Source organism: Sarcophilus harrisii, chromosome 5 (genome assembly GCF_902635505.1).
Source record: "Sarcophilus harrisii chromosome 5, mSarHar1.11, whole genome shotgun sequence".
Lineage (NCBI taxonomy): Eukaryota > Metazoa > Chordata > Mammalia > Dasyuromorphia > Dasyuridae > Sarcophilus > Sarcophilus harrisii.
This window is the reverse complement of record NC_045430.1, coordinates 19,494,644-19,513,959: the sequence shown is the minus strand read 5'-3', so window position 1 is coordinate 19,513,959 and position 19,316 is coordinate 19,494,644. Positions and strand designations below refer to the sequence as shown.

At 42.2% G+C, this 19,316-nt stretch overlaps 1 protein-coding gene across 1 annotated transcript in view; it reads left to right on the top strand.

Annotated features, from left to right (window-relative positions):
• Nucleotides 1-4,817: 4,817 nt before the first annotated feature.
• RFX4 (regulatory factor X4) overlaps nt 4,818-19,316 on the top strand; it is a 110,471-nt gene continuing 95,972 nt past the window's right edge. Inside the window, 1 exon segment of the mRNA XM_031940132.1 lies at nt 4,818-4,906. Within this exon segment, the coding sequence (XP_031795992.1) occupies nt 4,818-4,906 (89 nt within the window).

Genomic DNA, 19,316 nt, shown 5'->3' with positions numbered 1-19,316 from the left:
GCTTTCTCCATGCCAAAGAGACCGAACAGAGTTTTCTCAGAACTGTCTCATCTCCTCTGCTGGTGTGGTGTGTGGTATTTGGGAGGGGGGAGTAGGTTAAGCAGAAATCCTTTCTCTATGAAGCCTTCTTTGGCTCTCCAGAGGCAATGAGAGCTGGCCGTGGTGATGGCCTAGAAATGGACAAGGAGCCCAGATTCCAGCAGCCTCCGAAACAGGCCCCCTTTCTCTGAGAAGGCGCCCAGTGCAGACTTTCAAAGTTTTTAGGCATGGGCCACACAAATTCTAAAGCGTGGAGGGAGACACTAGGCAGGAGAGTGCATTTGGTTTCCATGAACTTTTCTCTTCGACTCAGTGGGCAGACTATTTGAAGCCGCTGGGCCCGGAGTCTCGGCCCCTTTCAGAAATGCCAGTGTTTCAGAGAAAACAGGGCTTTCTTCTACCCGAGCACTCGTTGGAAAGTTTGGAAACTAGGCTGTTGATGAGAAGAAAGCATTATTTATCGGCTGTCGTTGGGGTTTCTTCCCGCTGCCCGGGCTATGGGTTGCCATCTCGATCGGGGCCCCCGCCAGGGGACCGTGGATGGATGGGGGTGGCTGGTATCCTGCAAGCTGCTGTACACTGCCCTTCCTCCAGGCCTGGGCTGGGTGCCCACCAGGACACATATGGGACAGTTTGGGGTGGGAAAGCAGAAACGGGGCTAGGAGTCTGTGTGACACAAATGGGGGGGCGTTGCATTTAGGGTCACACACTAGCTATATTATCCTGGACAAGTCACATAATCTCTCTGTGCCTCAGTTTCCCCCTCTCTAAAGCAAGAGTGTGAAACCGATGCTTTCTAAGTTCCCACCTCTCTCTAAATCTGCTGTCCTTGTGATCTGACCCAGCCTTTCCCAGTCCCTTAGTTACGAGTGCCCTTTTCCTCCCAGTTCTCATCCAGGTCCTTCTCCCTAATCATAACTCTATTGGGGGCCCTCCTTTTCTCCCTCTATTCTACTTCATGAGGGATCTCATCAGCTCCTGTGCATTTAATTATCATCTCTGTGCTGATGATTCTCAAATCTACTCATCCTGCCCCAACTTCTCTGCTGGTCTCAAGTCTCAAATCTCCATCTGCCTTTCAGTCTTCTCAGTCTGGATGTCTAGTGGGCAGCTTAAGCTCAATATATCCAAAATTGGACTCATTATCCTTTCCTTTCCATCCTCCTCCTAATTTCCCTGTTGCTTCTGAGGGTACCACTATCCCCCCAGGTACCAGGCTGGACTCCTTCCTTCGAACTCTCATTCATTCCTCATATTTAATCTGGAAACTTTTTTTTCAAAGCTTCTCAGCAACATTTCTAGTAAAATTCTCTCCTGGATTACCGTCATCCTCTGGGGTCGGGCCTTCATTGCCCCTCACTTTGTCAATGGCAGAAGCCTCCTGCCGAAGGGCTCTCCCAATCTCTTCCACTCACTCCCTTCCAGACACTGATCTTCTCAAATAAGACATTCCATCCTCTGTCTTCCACCATTTTTGCCACCTCTGCCCTACACCGGAAATGCTCTTGTTTCTCCCCTTTGCCTCCTGGCTTCCTGGCATCCCTTCAAGTCTCAATTACAATCCCACCTCCCACAAGTAGCCTCTCCTGATCTCCTTCCCTCAGGGTTTTCCTTCAGTTCATCCCAACCAGATCTTATTTGTTTACAGTAATTTGCATTTTTCTTCCTTTAAATGTGAGCTCCTTGAAGGTGGGGAAAGTTTTTGCCCAAACTAGCTCGGTGATCATACATTATTATGAATAGTATTTTATTAATATTCATTTATTATTTATTACACTTGTATTTATGTACCGGTTTTCTCCTCTGAGTAAAAGATACTGTGATATTCCTAATAGAATATAAACTTCTCGAGGGCAAGGATTGCTTAATTTTTGCCTTTGTAGTATCCCCAGAGCCTGGAACAGCCTGATAAATGTTGAATTGCGGTCTAACCTTAATCACTGAATAGGTGCAGCCTCAGTTAAAGTGAGAACAATGGAAGACCTTACCTTAAAAAGTCCAAGACCTCCCATTTCATCCAGGGCCATTTCCAGTCGTTCTGATCTGTGTCTGACCACTGGACCCAGATGGCTCTGGAGGGGAAAGTGAGGCAGGTGACCTTGAACAGCCTTCCATCACGTAAATCCAACTCACTTGCATGTCATGACATCACCCCGCCCTGGTGTCATGGTGCTTTTCGACCTTGGACTGCTTAGTGAGCTAGTAATGTAAGGATGAGACTCTTTGCACTTGCCTTGCCCTTGTTACTGAGGATCTTCAATTAGAGAGTGAAAGATTCCTTGTTGAGAACATTATAGGGGCCTTCCCTGAATCAGTTGGCTAAAACTGCATAATAAAAGAGGTCCCTCCCAACTGTACATTATACTTTCCCTTGTATCCCAGAAGGAACATGTTGTAAATTTTTGGTGATACCATTTCTGTAAGGATTCCCAGGATGGAAGTTCTATCCACCACAATTTACAAATTGACAATGGTTCTGTAACCTATAGTCTTAGAAAAATGCCCAGAGGAACAGTGGAAGGTCATCTCTAATTGTTCTTATCTGGATCTTGCCATTGGTCCCACATGGCTCTGGAGGGGAAAGTGAGACAGTCCTCCCTCACTTCAATCCAATTCCCTTGCATGTCACGGCATCATCCCCCTGATGTCATGGTTTCTCATCAAGAACAAAGGACAAACAATAATAATCTATGCTTGCTGTAGGAGAAACTTCCTAATAAGTCAGTGTCCCGCCCCATGCAGCTGGCTGCCTTGAGGGATGGTGAGTTTCCTCGCTTCTTAGAAGTCTTCAAGTCAAGGCTGGATGATCCTTGTTGGGAACCCTTTTGTGTCTGAGTTGGACTTGATTGTATTTCTGTGTCACAGCTTGGTTTTGTGGCTGAAGTCAATGAAATCATTGAAATGGTTCATTGAAATAATCATTGCAAGTCATTGAAATAGAGTCTTGAGTAATTAAAGATTCGGTCAGATCAACTCATACATTACCTGAATGGGTTTCTTCCATATCCTGAATTTTGTGACTCTGTTCATCGGTTGATTGGCCAATCAGTGGTATAGAACATGGGCTCTTAGTGCTTTATAGAATATGGGCTCTTTGACGGCGATGATCATTTCATTCTTCTTTCCCCTACTGCCTTGCACAGTACATGGCACATAGTAGGCACTTAATTAGTGTATTGATTAATTGGTTTAGAGAAATGGGCAATAGAAGACACCCCCTTTCTATCCTTCAGCACAAAGGTTGTTTGTGTGAGTAATGACACCTCTTATTTTGAGAGGCTTGGTGGAAAGGGGAACGAATTTGGTGTCAGGAGAGACCTGAATCCCAAGTGCCAGCAGAGATACTTAGAAGGTTAGGGACCCTGGGCACCTCATTCCCAGCTTTAAAATTCAGATTCCTTATTTGTCAAATACCTAATTTCATCTAGTCAAGTGCTTAACCCAAATTTACACAAATGGTAAAGTGACAGAATCGAGATTTTGAACCCATCTTCTGACTTTCTATCCAATGGTCTTTCCACCATATTTGGCTGTATTTACTTTGAAAAGTTCTGAGGATCATTTGAGACAGTGCGTGTAAAGAGCTTTCTAAACCTTCAGGTGCTTGCTGTGTACGTGGTAGCTATTATTACTACCTAGGGAACCAGAAAGAAGCAACTCCAGTCTTCTGAGACTCAGTTTCCTCATCTAGAGGAAGAAGAGATTGGGCTTAGAAGACCTCTAAATGATCTTCTATTTAAATACTGTGAAGCTTGGGCCAGAGGTTTCCCCACTTGGGTTGCAGTTCTCTCTTCTATAAAATGGAGATGATGTTTCTACTGTGTGTATGTATATGTATATATTATATATGAATATATATATACACACATGTATATATATGTATGTAGATACACACATATTTTTCCTAGTTTTATTTTTATTCCTTTGAACTTAAATCCAAAAGACAAAGACCATTTCCAGCAAAACAAAAAAGATTCACTATAAAACCATGAATTTATATTTCATACTGTCCACTTAAAAAAAACCTTACCTAAGTGTTACATATCATTTTTAAAGCTCCCTTCCACATTTTCTTTTATTATCTGTTGTATACTTTTTATCTTTTTCCCTCCCTCCCTACTCTTCCCTAGAGATGGCTGCCATAGACACAAATGTGTATGCATGTGTTATTTATTGTCAAAGTGTTTATTGGTATCATTTGTTTTTTCTCTACTTTCATTTTTGAATATATCCTTTCTCCTCCTCTTCCCTCAGAGCCATCTCAAGTAACAACAAATAAAAAAGAGAGAAAAAAGAAATTCAATAAAACTAGCCAACAGGTCAACAGTATTCTGTGTTCTGTACTCATAGACTCCCTCCCTCCTCTGAAATTTATAATTTATATTTATATTTTTAAATCATGATACTTCTCATTTCAACTTCACAACTGAGGTATTGTTATCTCCATTTCACAGAAGAGGAAACTGAGGTTCAGAAGCACTGTGACTTGGTTAGGTTGACACAGTTAGTCAGTGTGGGAGGTGACATTCGAGGTCTTCCTAATTCCATGTCTAGTATTGATCTGATGTTGGCTTGTGCTCATCAGGTGAGAGAATGTTGGAATAGCGCTTCCCAGTCCTTAAAGCTCACAGCAATGCCACCCAGCCCTCCGGTGGCCATGATATGGGCTTCCGCTGCCCACTGGGCTTCCCACTGCCCTGCTTTGCTGTAACAGTGCCTCGATGTGTCTTAAAGTCCTAGCCTGGGAAGAGGCAGGAACGAGCTTTCCCTGGAGAACCATGACGGCCCTCAAGAGGAGAGCACCCTTTAATCCTCATCATTCCCGGAAAGTGGTCTTCTGGGCCTTAGCCAAGTCACCCTCCAGAAGGTACTCAGCTAATCGCCTGTCCCTGAAGCACCTCCCGCGCTCGGCTCTGAGTGAGGCGTGGGGAACAGCACAAGAGGGCTACAGGAGGGGGGCCGAGCCAGACCCAGATGCCTCTGGTCCTCCTCAGCTTTGTTAGGCAGGGGACCGTGGTGGCAGGGAAAGCCTTTGACCTAGAGGGCATATGCATAAACATGTCTCTCTCTCTCTCTATTCATATATATATATATATATATATATATATATTTGTATTTATGTGTGTACGTATATAGGTAAATGTGTATATGTATATACAGTGTATGCACATAAAATATGATACATTTATTTCATATAATATATATTATATATTGAATATAATATAATAATAAATATTATATAATTTATATGTAATATATAAATTTATATATAATATATATTGCATACAATATTACATAATATTTATATAAATATATATTATAAGTATCTATATGGATATTGTGTATGTATGTGCATATGTGTATGTATATGTGCATTATTAAAAAGTATGCACATATGTATATATGTGCATATCTGTGTGTATGTATGTTAAAATATGTGTATATATGTAAATGTATGTACACACCTCTTTATGTATATTATGAATATATATTTATTGTATATTATGTGTATGTATATGTGGGTATATATAAAAATACACACACACACATATATTTATGTATATTTTGCTGCCATTTCTCATTTACAGCTGCTTCCTCCCAGTAGCACTGTGGCTTGTGACTAACTGGCAGTATACTTATGCAAATAAAGCATTGTGCTGGGCCAGGATGCACCTTCCCATACTTTCCATCAATCATCTCTCTGACAGCAACAACAATAGTTACTGTTAACATAGCACTTTGAAGTTTTGTAAAGTGCTTTCTACATAGTGTCTCATTTGATTTTCATAGCTATCTTCTGGGATAGGTACTTTATTATTCTTGTTTTTACAGATGAAAAAAAAAAAAACCCTGAGATTGAGAGAAGTTAAGTGATTCAGCTAGAGTCATACAGCTAGTATCCGAGACAGAATTTGAACTCAGGTTTTCTTAATTCCCTAGTATATCACTGTATGGGAGGAGCAGCTCATAGGATCATAGGATCATCTACAACAATCCTATTTTACAGATGAGAATACTGAGGTTTGGGGGGATTAAATGGCTTGCTCAAAGTTAGGGAGCATCAGAGGCAGAATTTGAACCCAGGTCTTCTGGCTCTAGAACTTACATATCTATTTTCCTGCCAATCTTGCAGAGTCCAGATTAATCACCAAATGAAGCAGAGTCTGCTGTCTTCAGTGATCTTTTTTTATCATCATGTTGTTCAGTCGTGTTTGATTCTTCGGGACCCCGTTTGGGGTTTTCTTAGCAGAGATCCTGGACTGGTTTGCCATTTTTTTCCCTCCAGTTCATTTTACAGAGGAGAAAACTGAGGCAAACAGAGTGAAGACCTGCCTAGGGTCACACAGCTAGTAAGTGTCTGAGGCTGGATTTGAAATCAGGTAGAGGAGTCTTTGTGACTTCAGCCCTGGCACTCTATCCAGTACACCACCCAACTGGCCATCATCATAGTCATTATGCAAATATATTATGTTATATTTTATTTTAGAAGGAAGAAGAAGATACCAGTGATTCTTGGGCAGTAGGGTGATCTAGTCGGACCTGGGTTTTATCAATTATACATCTCTATCTACCTATCCACCCATCCATCCATCCATGCATCCATCTATGTATCTATCTGTCTGTCTGTCTCCTTTATCTAGCTATCTATCCAACCATCTATCCATTCATCCATGAATTTGTCTATCTCTATCCATCTATCTATCCATCCATCTTTCTATCTATCTATCTTTCTATCCATCTATCTATCTATCCATCCATCCATCTTTCTATCCAACTATCTATCTATCTATCTTTCTATCCATCCATCTTTCTATCTTTCTTTCTTTCTTTCTATCCATCCATCCATATTTCTATCTATCTATCCATCCATTCATCTTTCTATCCAACTATCTTTCTTTCTTTCTTTCTTTCCATCCATCCATATTTCTATCTATCTATCTATCTATCTCTCCATTCATCTTTCTATCCAATTATCTATCTATCCATTTTTCTGTCTATCTATACATCTACCAATATGTCAATTGCAAGTGGACAAGGCTGGGGAGAGGCTTTAGCCAGAGGACCCCTTGAAGGCTAATGCAGTGGGTAAGGGCAATGGGGCTTCAGCTGGGTTTGTAACCCTATCAGCAGAGAGAAGGGTAAGAATGAGGAAGATGTACTAGGGATAGAACTGACAAGACTTGGCAACTGATTGGATATGAGGGGTGAGAGAGAGAGAAGAGTTGGGGATGAATAGAAATAATGCCTTCCTCCTCCCCCTGCCCTAAACTGAACCCTGTCTTAGAACAAAGACGGTGCATTTCTATAGGACCTCCCAAGAAGGCCAGCTCTTCAGAATTCTGTCCTTCTCCCGGGTTGTTATAACCCAAAAGGGTCAAAGGCCAGCAAGATTGGGATGGAGGGGGATGGTATGATCTCAGGATCACAGATTTTGAGCTGGAAGGGCCCCGAAGAGGCCAGTAAGTGTGACTCCCTTTCCCCCGACTCTCCACCACACACACATTTCTCATTCCATTTTTCAAATGAGAAAAAGGAAGTCCAGAGAGATGAGATGATTTCTCCTGGGTCACACAGCCGGTATCAGAGGTAGGAGGTGAACCAGGTCCCTTCGAGCCCAAGTCCGGTGCCCTCCCCTGGAATTCTAGGGCTTTCCTAAAAGTGGCGGCACAAGCCACGATTCCTTTGCTTGATCAGAGCGAGAGAAGGGAATCCACGCCTCCTTTTCCCCCAGACCCATCCCATGGTCTCCCCTCTGGCTCTCCTTCCTCTAAAGTCACAAACAGGGAGAGAAAGAAGGCGCCCAGAGGAGAGGCTTCCCAGGGGCCGCCCACCTCTGACTCCCACCTGGCAGACTGGCATTTATGTGTTATCTTGCTGTGACTTCGGGGTTCGCACAAGGAGGCTTTGTCCAGGACTGCAGAGCTGTGACAGCTCACCATCCCTCTTTGTGACATTCATTCTATAAACAGATACCCCAGAATCTTCTCAGGCATTTTTACCTTGATTTTACTTTGTCTTCCTAAAAGAATGGGTCATTTCCGATTATTGCCACTGAGAGGCAGCTTGGCCTAGGGGAGAAAGCCACCCACCTACCTTTCAAGCAGAAACATCCAGACTCAGCTGCCCTCCTGACACGTCCGGGCTGGGTGACCCCTTTGGGTGTCCTGAGCACCTCACAGAGATTATCCGTTTCTTAGCAGCTCCATCTTCCATCCACTTGGACTTAGACGCAGGAAATCTGAAGTCTTGTCCCTGTCCCCTTCTGGTTAACAGGGGCAGCTAATTCTGATTTTTCTCTAGCCTATTTCTCTCAAGCCAGTAAACAATCTATAAACAAATCATTTTCCTGATATTCTCTGAAAGCAGAGTCCGATTTTGCCATAATGAGCCGCAGTGTGAGTTTACCACTTTGTGGTAGGGCCTAATGCCGGGGGATCCAGGAGGGTAGATAGTCCTCAGGATTGCCTTTATAAAGTGGAAGTTATAGGCCAATATTTGAGGACAGGAGTTGTTTTTTTGTCCTTCAGTCTGGAAGAGGGACCGTGATATCTGAGAGGTAATGCCATTGGATTTAAAAGCGAGAGGTCATCTGCCTCAAGAAGGGTGGGGATGAGGGGGAAGAGAATAATAAAAGAATAGAATATTCGTGCTAGGAAGAGACTTAGAGCTCCTAGAATCTAGCTTTCTTTCTTTCTTTTTTTCTTAAACCAGATTTGTGCTTTCATTGGTCAAAGGGAACTCCAGGCATGGAAACTCCCTTTATCAACTATTAGTAGTAGTTGAGTCCAGGTCTTCTTTACCATAAGGCTGATCCATCCCACCAGACCTTCCCTCTTCCTTGATTTATAAGTGAAAAAATTAAGACCAGAGGAAGGAAAGGGACTTTGGAAGATGACTAGATCATGGTAGTTGTTTAGTAGAAAGATCATGTAATCCAAGTCTACCTCTGGAATTAAGGACATTGAGCAAGGTGATGAGACCCATCATCACAGCAACCATAGGCCTCTCTAAGACCAAGGATGACCTCCATAATATACATGAGAAGTGATCTTCAGCCTTTGCTCTAAAGATCTCCAAAGAGGGATGCATCACTCTGAACTTCGGACTGTAATCTGGGAGGACTGGATACCGCAGTCTCTAAAAACTGATCCATTCTATTTTGGGATGTTTTAAGAACTTAAATCCAATAAATAATTATTAAGTGCCTACTGTATACTGGGGTATGGAGACAGAAAAGAGAGAGAAATTGTGATACAGGGAAAAGAGCACTGGCTCTAAAGTCAGAAGACATGAGTTCAAATCTTGCTTCAGTATTTACTCTTTCATCTCCCTGGGCCTCAATTTTCTTATCTGGAAAATGAAGGGATTGATCTGGATAGAAGTGAAGTCCTTTTGGGGTTGTGTCATTTGTGTCTAATATATCAGCTACCTGGTATGCAGGAGGTGCTTAATGAATGCTTGCTGCTTGATTGATGGTCTCGGAGGTCCCTTATAACCCCAGATCTGTGATCCTATGAAAGGTGTGACTGACCACAAATTACCTAAGTTCTCTGAGCCCAAATTTTCTCATCTGTTAAATGAGATTTGGCACAAGTGGTCCCTCCAGTGTCTTCCAGGTTTAAGTGGGGATCTCAAGATCCATTTCCTGTCCACGTGCTTCTGACCAAAACTCTTGTCTCCTACTTCAGAGAAGGGTTATATATATATATATGTATATATTTAATAACTTAGTAAATGCTCTTCAAGGGTAGCTGTGCTTTGCAATCAGAATGGACACTATGATTCGCTGAGGGCTTTGCCTGTATAATAAATTGTTTCTCATATTTTAGCTTGTTTAATGTTTGATAGAAGCCCTTGTGAGCAGGTAATATCTTTCTCTGACATATGTGGAAACTGAGGAGTGTCCAATGAAGGGGAGATAATATGTATATCACTATTGGTAGGGACCAGGGGCAGCCAGATGGTGCAGTGGATAGAGCACCAGCCCTGAAGTCAGGAGGACCTGGGTTCAAATCTGGCCTCAGACACTTAATATTTCCTAGCTGTGTGTCCCTGGGCAAGTCATTTAACCCCAATTGCCTCAGGGGAAAAAAACTCAGAACATCTTCAGCAAGGATACATATGAGCAGAAAAGAAGGTAGATCATTCACCCAGAAAAAGTGAGAGATGAATGATGGACATAGCATGTGCTGTATACTGCTGTAACCCCAATTGCATCAGTAAAAAACAAATAAAAATAACAAATATTTAAATTAAAAAACAAACAAAAATAACAAAATAAAAACAAACAAATAAAAAATATATAAAACAAAAAACAAATAAATAAATAAAACAAAATAAAATAATAAAGATAGGGACCAGACCTGTAACTCTGTTGTTTAGTATCTTAGAGTCATCCTGAACTTTCAGAAATGAAATGACCATCCAGGATCACACAGTCAGAGGCAGGACTTCCCCACCAGGAGGCCATCCCTCTGTCTGCCTTGCCATCTCCTTTGTGGGTATTTATGTTGATTATAAGGAAAATTTTGGGAGGCCCTAGGGGAACCATTGAGTATTTGAAGGAAGGGAAGAGTCATGAGCTCATAGACCTTGAAAGCAGCCTGGACCAACCCCTTGATTTTACACATGAGGAAAGTATGAGCCAGAGAGAGAATGAGGATTCCCTAAGGTCACACAGGTAGAGGTAGATGTCAGAATAAGCCCTGAACCTAAGCCATTCTTATCTTGAACCCAGAATCCTCTCCACTACTCTAATTTTTTTTCAGTCATTTTTCCAACTCTTTATGATCCCATTTTCTTAACAGAGATACTGGAGTGGTTTGCCATTTCCTTCTCCAGCTCATTTTACAGATGAGGAAATTGAGGCAGACAGGGGGAAGGGACTTTCCCAGGGTCAGAATGGATAAATTTTTAGAGATTGTAGTGTCCAGTCCTCCCAGATTATAGATGAGGAAACTGAAGTTCAGAATGGTGTATCACTTAGCAGTGAGCTAGTGTCTGAGGCTGGATTTGAATTCAGGTCTTTCTTACTCTAGATTTCACTTACCTCAACACTTCAAGAAGCAATGATTTTGACAAAACATCATTTTATATATATATATATATATATATATATATATATATAATAACTTAGTAAATGATCTTCAAGGGTAGCTGTGGCTGAAAATCCGTCTCCCTATGGCTGACCCACCTGGTGATGAGGCTTTGAAATGAGCCAGACTGGTCCTCAGGGGTCAGACAGGGAAGAGAACATGGCCAAAGATCTGCTTGCAAAGAGGCCGCTCATGTATTCCCTTCTCCCTTCTGCCTGGGACAATCCCTGTCTTCCATCTGAGCCCCCGGCCCAAAGGCTGCCTTCCCATGAGGCCTTTGGAGACCTTTCCCTTTCCCCCACCCAGGTGTGTGCACCCTCTGCCTGTTGAGACTTCATGAGATAACTTTGTACCACACTCAAAGCCACTTACCTGTGAGCACGTCGTACCCACTCTGGAACAGGGAGGGACCATGGTCTGAGAGCAGGAATATTGCACGGGGTCTGCAGGGAGGCTTCTGGGATAGAATTGAGGATGGGGAGAGAGGGAGACTCAGAGAAAATGTTCTTATTCCCATTTTACAGATAACAAAACTGAGGGTCACATGAGTAGTGTCATAAAATTATGAAAGTGAGACTGGCAGAGAGAGAGAGAGAAAGAGACAGAGAGAGAGAGAGACAGAGAGAGAGAGAGAGAGAGAGAGAGAGAGAGCGAGAGAGAGAGAGTCAGAGAGAGACAGAGACAGAGAGACAGAGAGAGAGAGATGAAGGTACACAGAGAGACAGAGAGATACAGAGATAGAAATGAAGAGAGACAGGGACAGATAGAAACAGAGAAATGGAGATAAAAGCAGAGAGACAGAGAGACTGAGACTGAGAGAGATGAGAGACAGAGAGAGAGAGACAGAGAGACAGAGACAGAGACAGAGAGAGACAGAATCAGACATATAGAGAGATACTGAGAAAGACAAAGAGGCAGAGATTGAGAGAGACAGAGAGACAGACACAGAAACAGAGCTAGAGATGGAGAGAGACACAGTCAGAAGCAGAGACACAGAGACAGAGACTCATCGGGAGAGACAGAGACAAACAGAAAGAGAGAAGCAGAGATTCAGAGAGAGATACAGAAGAACGGAAAAGACACAAAGAAAGACAGAAAATAGGTTCCGAAGAGAAGGAGAGACAAAGAATGTCTATACATTAATTCACATTTGTTGAGACTCTCCAGTTTTCAGAGGAGTCTTTTAGAACAACTCTGCGAGCTAAATGTTCTTACTCACATAAGGAAACTGAAGAGAAGTGACTGAGTTAGGGTCATACATAGAATCATGGAAGTGAAGTCGTCAGGGACTTTTCAAGGCTGGGGCAGGCCGTTCCTCTCATTCTACAATTAAGAAGTGCAACGACTTGACCAAATTGACTTAAGACCAACAGTCATCAGACCATTGACGAGGGTCTGGAAGGACTTTGGAGGTGGTCTGGTCCAACTCCCTCATTTTACACTCCAGCCTAGACAGGTTAATGAAGTTATCCAAGGTCACACAGCAGTAAATGGCTGAACCTAGACTAGTTCGGTTCCAGGCCAGGGCGGGTCTCAAACGCAGCCTCCCAGTTCTTGATTCTGGCCACATAGAGCTTTGTAACCTGAGACACCATCGGTGGAGAGACCTGGGTTTCGGGCAGGGCCCCTTTAACAGCTACAAAATAGACCTGCTGGACCCGAGAGCGTGAGCGAGAACAGGAGGAGGGGCACATAGTAGGGCCATAGTAAATAAATGTGTTGGAGGGGCAGCTGGAAGCCCAGGAGGAAACCCAGAGAAACGGCCGATGGATGAGCCCCTGGGAGGGGCCCTCCTCCTGCCAACAGGGGCAGGCAGATACAAAGGCCCGGGGGCCTGGGACTGTGCTGCTCTGGGATCTGGGTCACAGGGTTACCGCTCAAGAGAAGCTGTTTCTTTAGCCCGCTCTGTTAGTCCCCAAAGGGGAACAATCGGGCCGTTCACAGCCTCCTCGGCCAGGGAGGAGCTTGGCCGGAGATCCCTGGATGAGGGGAGCCCCTGATCCTGACTCTGACACTGGCTACCTGTGGGATCTTGGATGCGTCTGGGCCTGGGCTGCCTCATCTGTCCAATAACAGTGGATCGAGACTTCCAAGGTCCCACCCAACTCTATGATATGGCGCCCGACACATTAGGTCACAGATAGTGTGTCATTTCCCCCTTAATATCAGTTCTTATAAAAAAAAAAATCACATAAGAAGACCTGAGTTAAAATCCTGCCTCAGACACTTAGTATCCATGGGATCCTGAGTAAGACACTTAACCATTGTTTGCCTCAGTTTCCACATCTGTGAAAAGAAATAATAGTATCCCCTATCTCCCAGGAATATTGTAAAATTGCAAAAATGTTTGACATAGCTCCTGGTATACAAAGGCTCTTTATTTTTTAAAACTAACAAATATTTATTTAAAACGAAATACAAAATGAGAAGGTGAAAAAAAGACAAAAGGGAAAAAAAACTAAACTATTGTAGGGGCAGCTAGATGGCATATATACATGTGTGTATATGATCTTTATATTACATGTGCACACAGAATACATATTTCTATATATACATCTACATATATATATATATATATACACACCTATATATACATATGCACTTACACATAGACATATGTCTAAAATAATATTAATATGGCTGACACACTATAAATATTAGCTATGATGATGAAGTTTTCCAATACTTCTCTGTCATTAATTATTTCTTATTGAAATATTATTGCATTAAACACTCACATTTCAATGGCACCATCTCTACAATCGTATCATGAGGTAGGTAGTGGTGACCAGTCCCATTTTACAGATGTGAAAACAGATGTTGGGCACCAGTCCCATTTTACAGATGTGAAAACAGATGCTGGGATTGTCCAAATGACTTGAACAAAGGTCAGCGAGCCATCTGGTAACAGAGTTGGGATTTGAACATAGGTTCAGATCCAAGACTTCCTTCCCCCATCCACACACCTTAAATCTAGGAAATAGCAGGACTTATTGAATGGGAATTTAGAGGAGTTTCCTGGCTCCGCTCCCCTCCCCCTGAGACAATCACTTCACTTGGTTTCTGTTTTCTCACATGTAACAGAAGAAAATGCAGATTGGATTCCTGGCAATGCCACGTGTGTTAAAACCCTTCTAAAGTATTTCAGAAACTCTGTGGTTCTGTTCTCATCCTCGAGTCTTTTCAGGTCACCAGGCAGTGCCATGAGAGGGATGCTTTTCAACTCAGGAGCCTCCAGAAACTAAGCTTGTTAACACATCAGCCTCCCCTTTCCCCCACCAATACGCTGCCAGATACGAGCCATAAACTCCTCAGGAATAAGCAGTGAACAATTTCTTGTTTCCTGTTTCATTAATTTGAAAAGTAATCGTTCTGTGTTCCTTTTTCTTTTTTTCTTTTATTATAGCTTTTTATTTACAAGTTATATGCATGGGTAATTTTTCAGCATTGACAGTTGCCAAACCTTTTGTTCCAATTTTTCCCCTCCTTCCCCCCACCTCCTCTCCCAGATGGCAGGTAGACCAATCTGTGTTCCTTTTTCTATCCTGTTTTTCTTAGAATTCATTCATTTATTAATTCTATTCTCTAGGCAATTCAGTTAAAATTCTCCAAGCATTTATCAAGGGTTAAATAGAGGTACTCTGCTTGGTCTTGGGGACATGTATTTTAAAATGTAACAGTCCTGCCCTCAAGGGGCTTACATATCCTTAGAGGGTCCATAGAAGAAGGGACCTGAAAGGTCATCTAGTCCAACATTCCTATTTTGCAGATGAGGAAGCTAAAGCCCAGGGAAGTGACTTATCTAAAGTCACAAGGGCAGGGAGTGGAAAAGCTTGGATTGAAACTTGGGTCCTTCTAAATTTAAGTCCATGCTTTTTCCACTGTATCAAGCTTTCTGAAACAGTACACAGAGGAAGCAACACAAAATATGTACAAAACAAAACACAGAGTGATTTTAGCGGGGAGCACTCAGATGCCCATTTATGGGAGCCAGGAAGGTGATGAGGGAGGAGATTCCAGGTATGGGTGAGAGTCAAGCCAAGATAAAATAAAGTTCCTCCTGACAGAAATGAATGAGTTGGTACAAGAGGGTGGATAGAATTAGTTTGAAAAGGTAGTTGGGAGCCAAACTAGGAAGAACTTTTAATCAGAACGGGAATTTAGGTTTATTGGTGCCAGAAGTGGGGCGTGAGACCACGGGCTGGATGCTGATGGGAGTCCTGAGATGATAAATGTCATTATTGTTTGCAAGGAGCTCTCTGTCTGATGGAGGAGATAGGAGTTGATGAGAAGGGTCCTGGTAATCAATAGTCTTGTCTGAAGTAGGGTGATGTCAGCATCAGGGGAAAGGAGGCAAGTTGATGAGATGTTGTATAGAAAGAGAGGCTGGTGAAGGGACTTCTGAGGTGCAAGGCTCTGGGATCAGAGGCCCTGGACTCAGATCCCATCTCTGATACTAACTTTCTGTGAGACTTGGGACAAGTCACCGAATCTCCAATTGCAAATTTGGAGGCTCTAGCTAGATGACCTAAAGTCTCTTTTATGAAGTGATGCTATGAGCATGAGTGACTGGGGGAACGGCACCATGACATAAAAGGCTGGGAATGAAAATAATTACACATGTTATAGTCGGACAGATACATTTATATATTGAAACATGACAGAGTACCACAAGTTATCAGTAACATTTCATAGCATCACAGGATGAAAGGACCCTTATGGATAACTTAGACTCCTCTCCCCAGATAGAAAACCAAGGCCCATAGAGGGAAACAATTTGTCCAAAATCAAACAGGTAAAGAATGGCTGAGTCAGAATTTAAACCTGGGTCTCCTGATTCCAAACTCAGTGTTCCTGTCACTGTAGCATGGATAGGTAAGAATGTCTTGTAGGAACATACACAGAGACAATTATAGATTTACAACTGGAAGGGACCTTGGAGACAAATTAATCCATTTTTCTCTTTTTTGAAGATGAGAAAACTCAAATCCATGAATGGTAAGGACCTCACCCAGAGTCACATTATCTAGTGAGTGTCTGAGTCTGAATTTGAACTCAGATCTTCCTGACTCCAGGGCTGGTTCTCTAAATACTGAGCCACCTAGATGCCCCTAAATGCTACCTTTAAAGGCTTTACCCTCTGTACTGAGGACACAGGTGGAAACTACAAAAAGTACACATAACAAAACAGAAATCATAATTCACACATAATACATAAATGAATAGAGCAGAGCAGCCCATGTCAGCTCTGCACATGTCCATCTGCTACAGGGACTGACCAGGTACAGAGCAAACCCAGAGAGTAGGTTTATGACCTTCCCCTGTAATTCTCCACCATTAAAAGCCACCAAGCACATGCATGCCAAAAGAAATGCACCTGGAGGGGCTGCTAGGCAAAGCAGTGGATAGAGCACAGCCCTAAAGTCAGGAGGACCTGAATTCAGATCTGATCTCAGACACTTGATAGTTTCTAGCTGTGTGACCCTGGGCAAGTCACTTAACCCCAATTGCCTGAGAGAGAGACAGAGAGACAGAGACACAGAGACAGAGAGAGATAGAGAGGGACAGACACAGAGAGAGACAGAGACAGAGAGAAAGAGAGAGACAGAGACAGAGAGAGACAGACAGAGACAGACACAGAGAGAAAGACAGAGAGACAGAGAGAGAAGTTTGAAGATCTGCATTCATTCTCCTCTACTCACCATTTGTCTGTTTCCTCTTCTGTCAAATGAAGGAATTGGGCTAGATTAGCTCTAAGGAGTCCTGTCAACTCTAAAACCAGTCCTCTTCTGTGATCTTCCATAGTCTGGCTTTTAATTCTGGTTTCATCACTTACTATGTTATTTTAGATAAGTGTCCTCATCTCTCTGGATCTCAGTTTGCTCATCTGTAAAATCAAGAAATTATTCCAGATAATCCATTTGGTCCTTTCTGGGTCTAAATCCCATGGCCCCTGTGCCTTGGAGGTCATCTGGTCCCGTGTTCTCATGTCCTGCACAAGAAAGTTCATATGGAGGCTTGTCCAAAGGCACCCAAGTAGTTCCTGGCCAAGCCTCCTGAGACTCAGGTCCAAGCTTTACCTCTCCTGCTGTATTGTGTCTGGTGGTACGTGTAGCCTCTGACTGCTTAGTTTTTAAAAATTGTAAAATTGAGAGATGCCATCTTGGTCGACCAGCTTTTGATCCCCATTGACTAAAGCTCATGACTAAGGAAAAGCAGATAGCAGAGACCCCCATGTGCAAAACTGTTTGTAGCAGCTCTTTATGTGGTGGCAAAGAATTGGAAAATAGGTAGATACTCATCTATTGAGTAACGGCTGAACAAGTTATGGTATATGAAGGTAATGGAATAATTCTGAAAAAATATGAACAAGCTGATTTTAGAAGGGCCTGGAAAGATTTACATGACCTGATGCTCAGGGAAACAAGCAGGATCAGGAATACGTTGTACACAATAATAGCAAGAAATGTACGATGATCAGCTATGAAAGACATGGTTCTTCTCAGTGGTTCAGTGATCCGAAGCAATCCCAATAGACTTTGGATAGAAAATGCCCTCTGCATCCTGAAAAAGAACTATGGGGACTGAATGTAAATCAACACATACTATGCTCATTTCTTTTTTTTATTTTTTGGTTTTTCCCTTCCTTTCTGATTTTTCTTGCTCAGAATGATTCATAAAGAAATGTGGACTAGAAATACATTTTTTTAAAAAGTAGATAGCAGAAAAGATGGAGGAGGTGGCCCACTCACCAGCCTGATTCTCTACGAGATGACGGGGATTGGGACAGATATGTCACCAACAGCTCATGCAAAGGGCAACTGAAACTGAGAATTCCTGATGGTTTTCAGATATTGTAGAGGATGAAGATCTTGTGTTAGAAATAGTACTGCTGCAACTATGAGCTATTTGGTGCTATCATTGCTATCATTGTTTTTGGTCTGAATCTACAATTCATTGAATGAGGAACTTACTTCCAGTGTGGAAACTCCCTCCTTGGCTAGTCCTCTAGACCTGGGCTTCCTAAATGGTTCCCACTCTAGAGTCTTATTTCACCTGAGAAATTTTTATGCAATTCTGGACATACAGATGTATAAAATAGGTATACAAACCGTTTACTGATAATAAATCATAAAAAGATTTATTTTAAAACAATTCTTTTGTATACACATAATTTTACCATTTATTAAAGATGAAAGAAAATTTGCATACTCATGAGATGGATGTGCTTGTTTATTTATTTATTTATTTATTTTGCTGGGGCAATTGGGGTTAAGTGACTTGCCCAGGGTCACACAGCTAGGAAGTGTTAAGTGTCTGACATTAGATTTGAGTTCAGTTCCTCCTGACTTCAGGGCTAATGCTCTATCCACTGTGCTATCTAGCTGCCCCTGCTTGTTTATTTTTATGTAAAGAATTTTATATAAAAAATAATCGGCAGAATATTTGATACTGCAGGATGTAGAGCATTTAGAAATTTTTTACTCTTGCCAATTTTTTCTGCAACCCCCATATTCAATGACTTATAGTTTAAGAAGCTTTACTCTACAATTTCTATTCTGAAAGAATAGCCTGGGGCTCTGAGAGGTTAAAGCCCAGCATCAGCTGGTGTGGCTGAGACAAGACTTGAACATAGCCTTGGTTCTGAAGTCAGCTATCTATTATACTACAGTTGTTTTGTCAACATCATCATCATCTTCATCATAATTTTTACCATTATAATTATAATTAGTCATTATAGTCAGTCTAGTAGGAATTAAGCTCTTGGTTGGTTGGTTTTCTGGTCTTTGTTTTCCCCAAACATCACAGTGTCTGGCAGATAGTAGGGGCTTACTAAGTGTTGAATTGAACTGAGTTAATACATCTTCCAGACCAGAGCTTGGCCTTGAGAACAGGAGTTTTGTTTTTCCATGTTGTTTTTGGAGTGCGTTTGGATTAGGGTTTCCATAATTTAATAATTTCAGAGAAATGTGGTATGATGGGAAGAGAGTTGGATTCGGAACCAGACAAGCAGGGCTTAGACTTCTGTTCTGTCATTAATTATGGTGGAACCAATGCTGGCTCCAGAGTCAGAGGTCTTGAGTTCAGATCTCCCTGATATGATGGCAGGTACTTTGTAAAGTGAGAGAATTAAACTAGGGAGCTTCTGAGAGGCCTCCCAGCTTTGCAAAATAAGGTGTT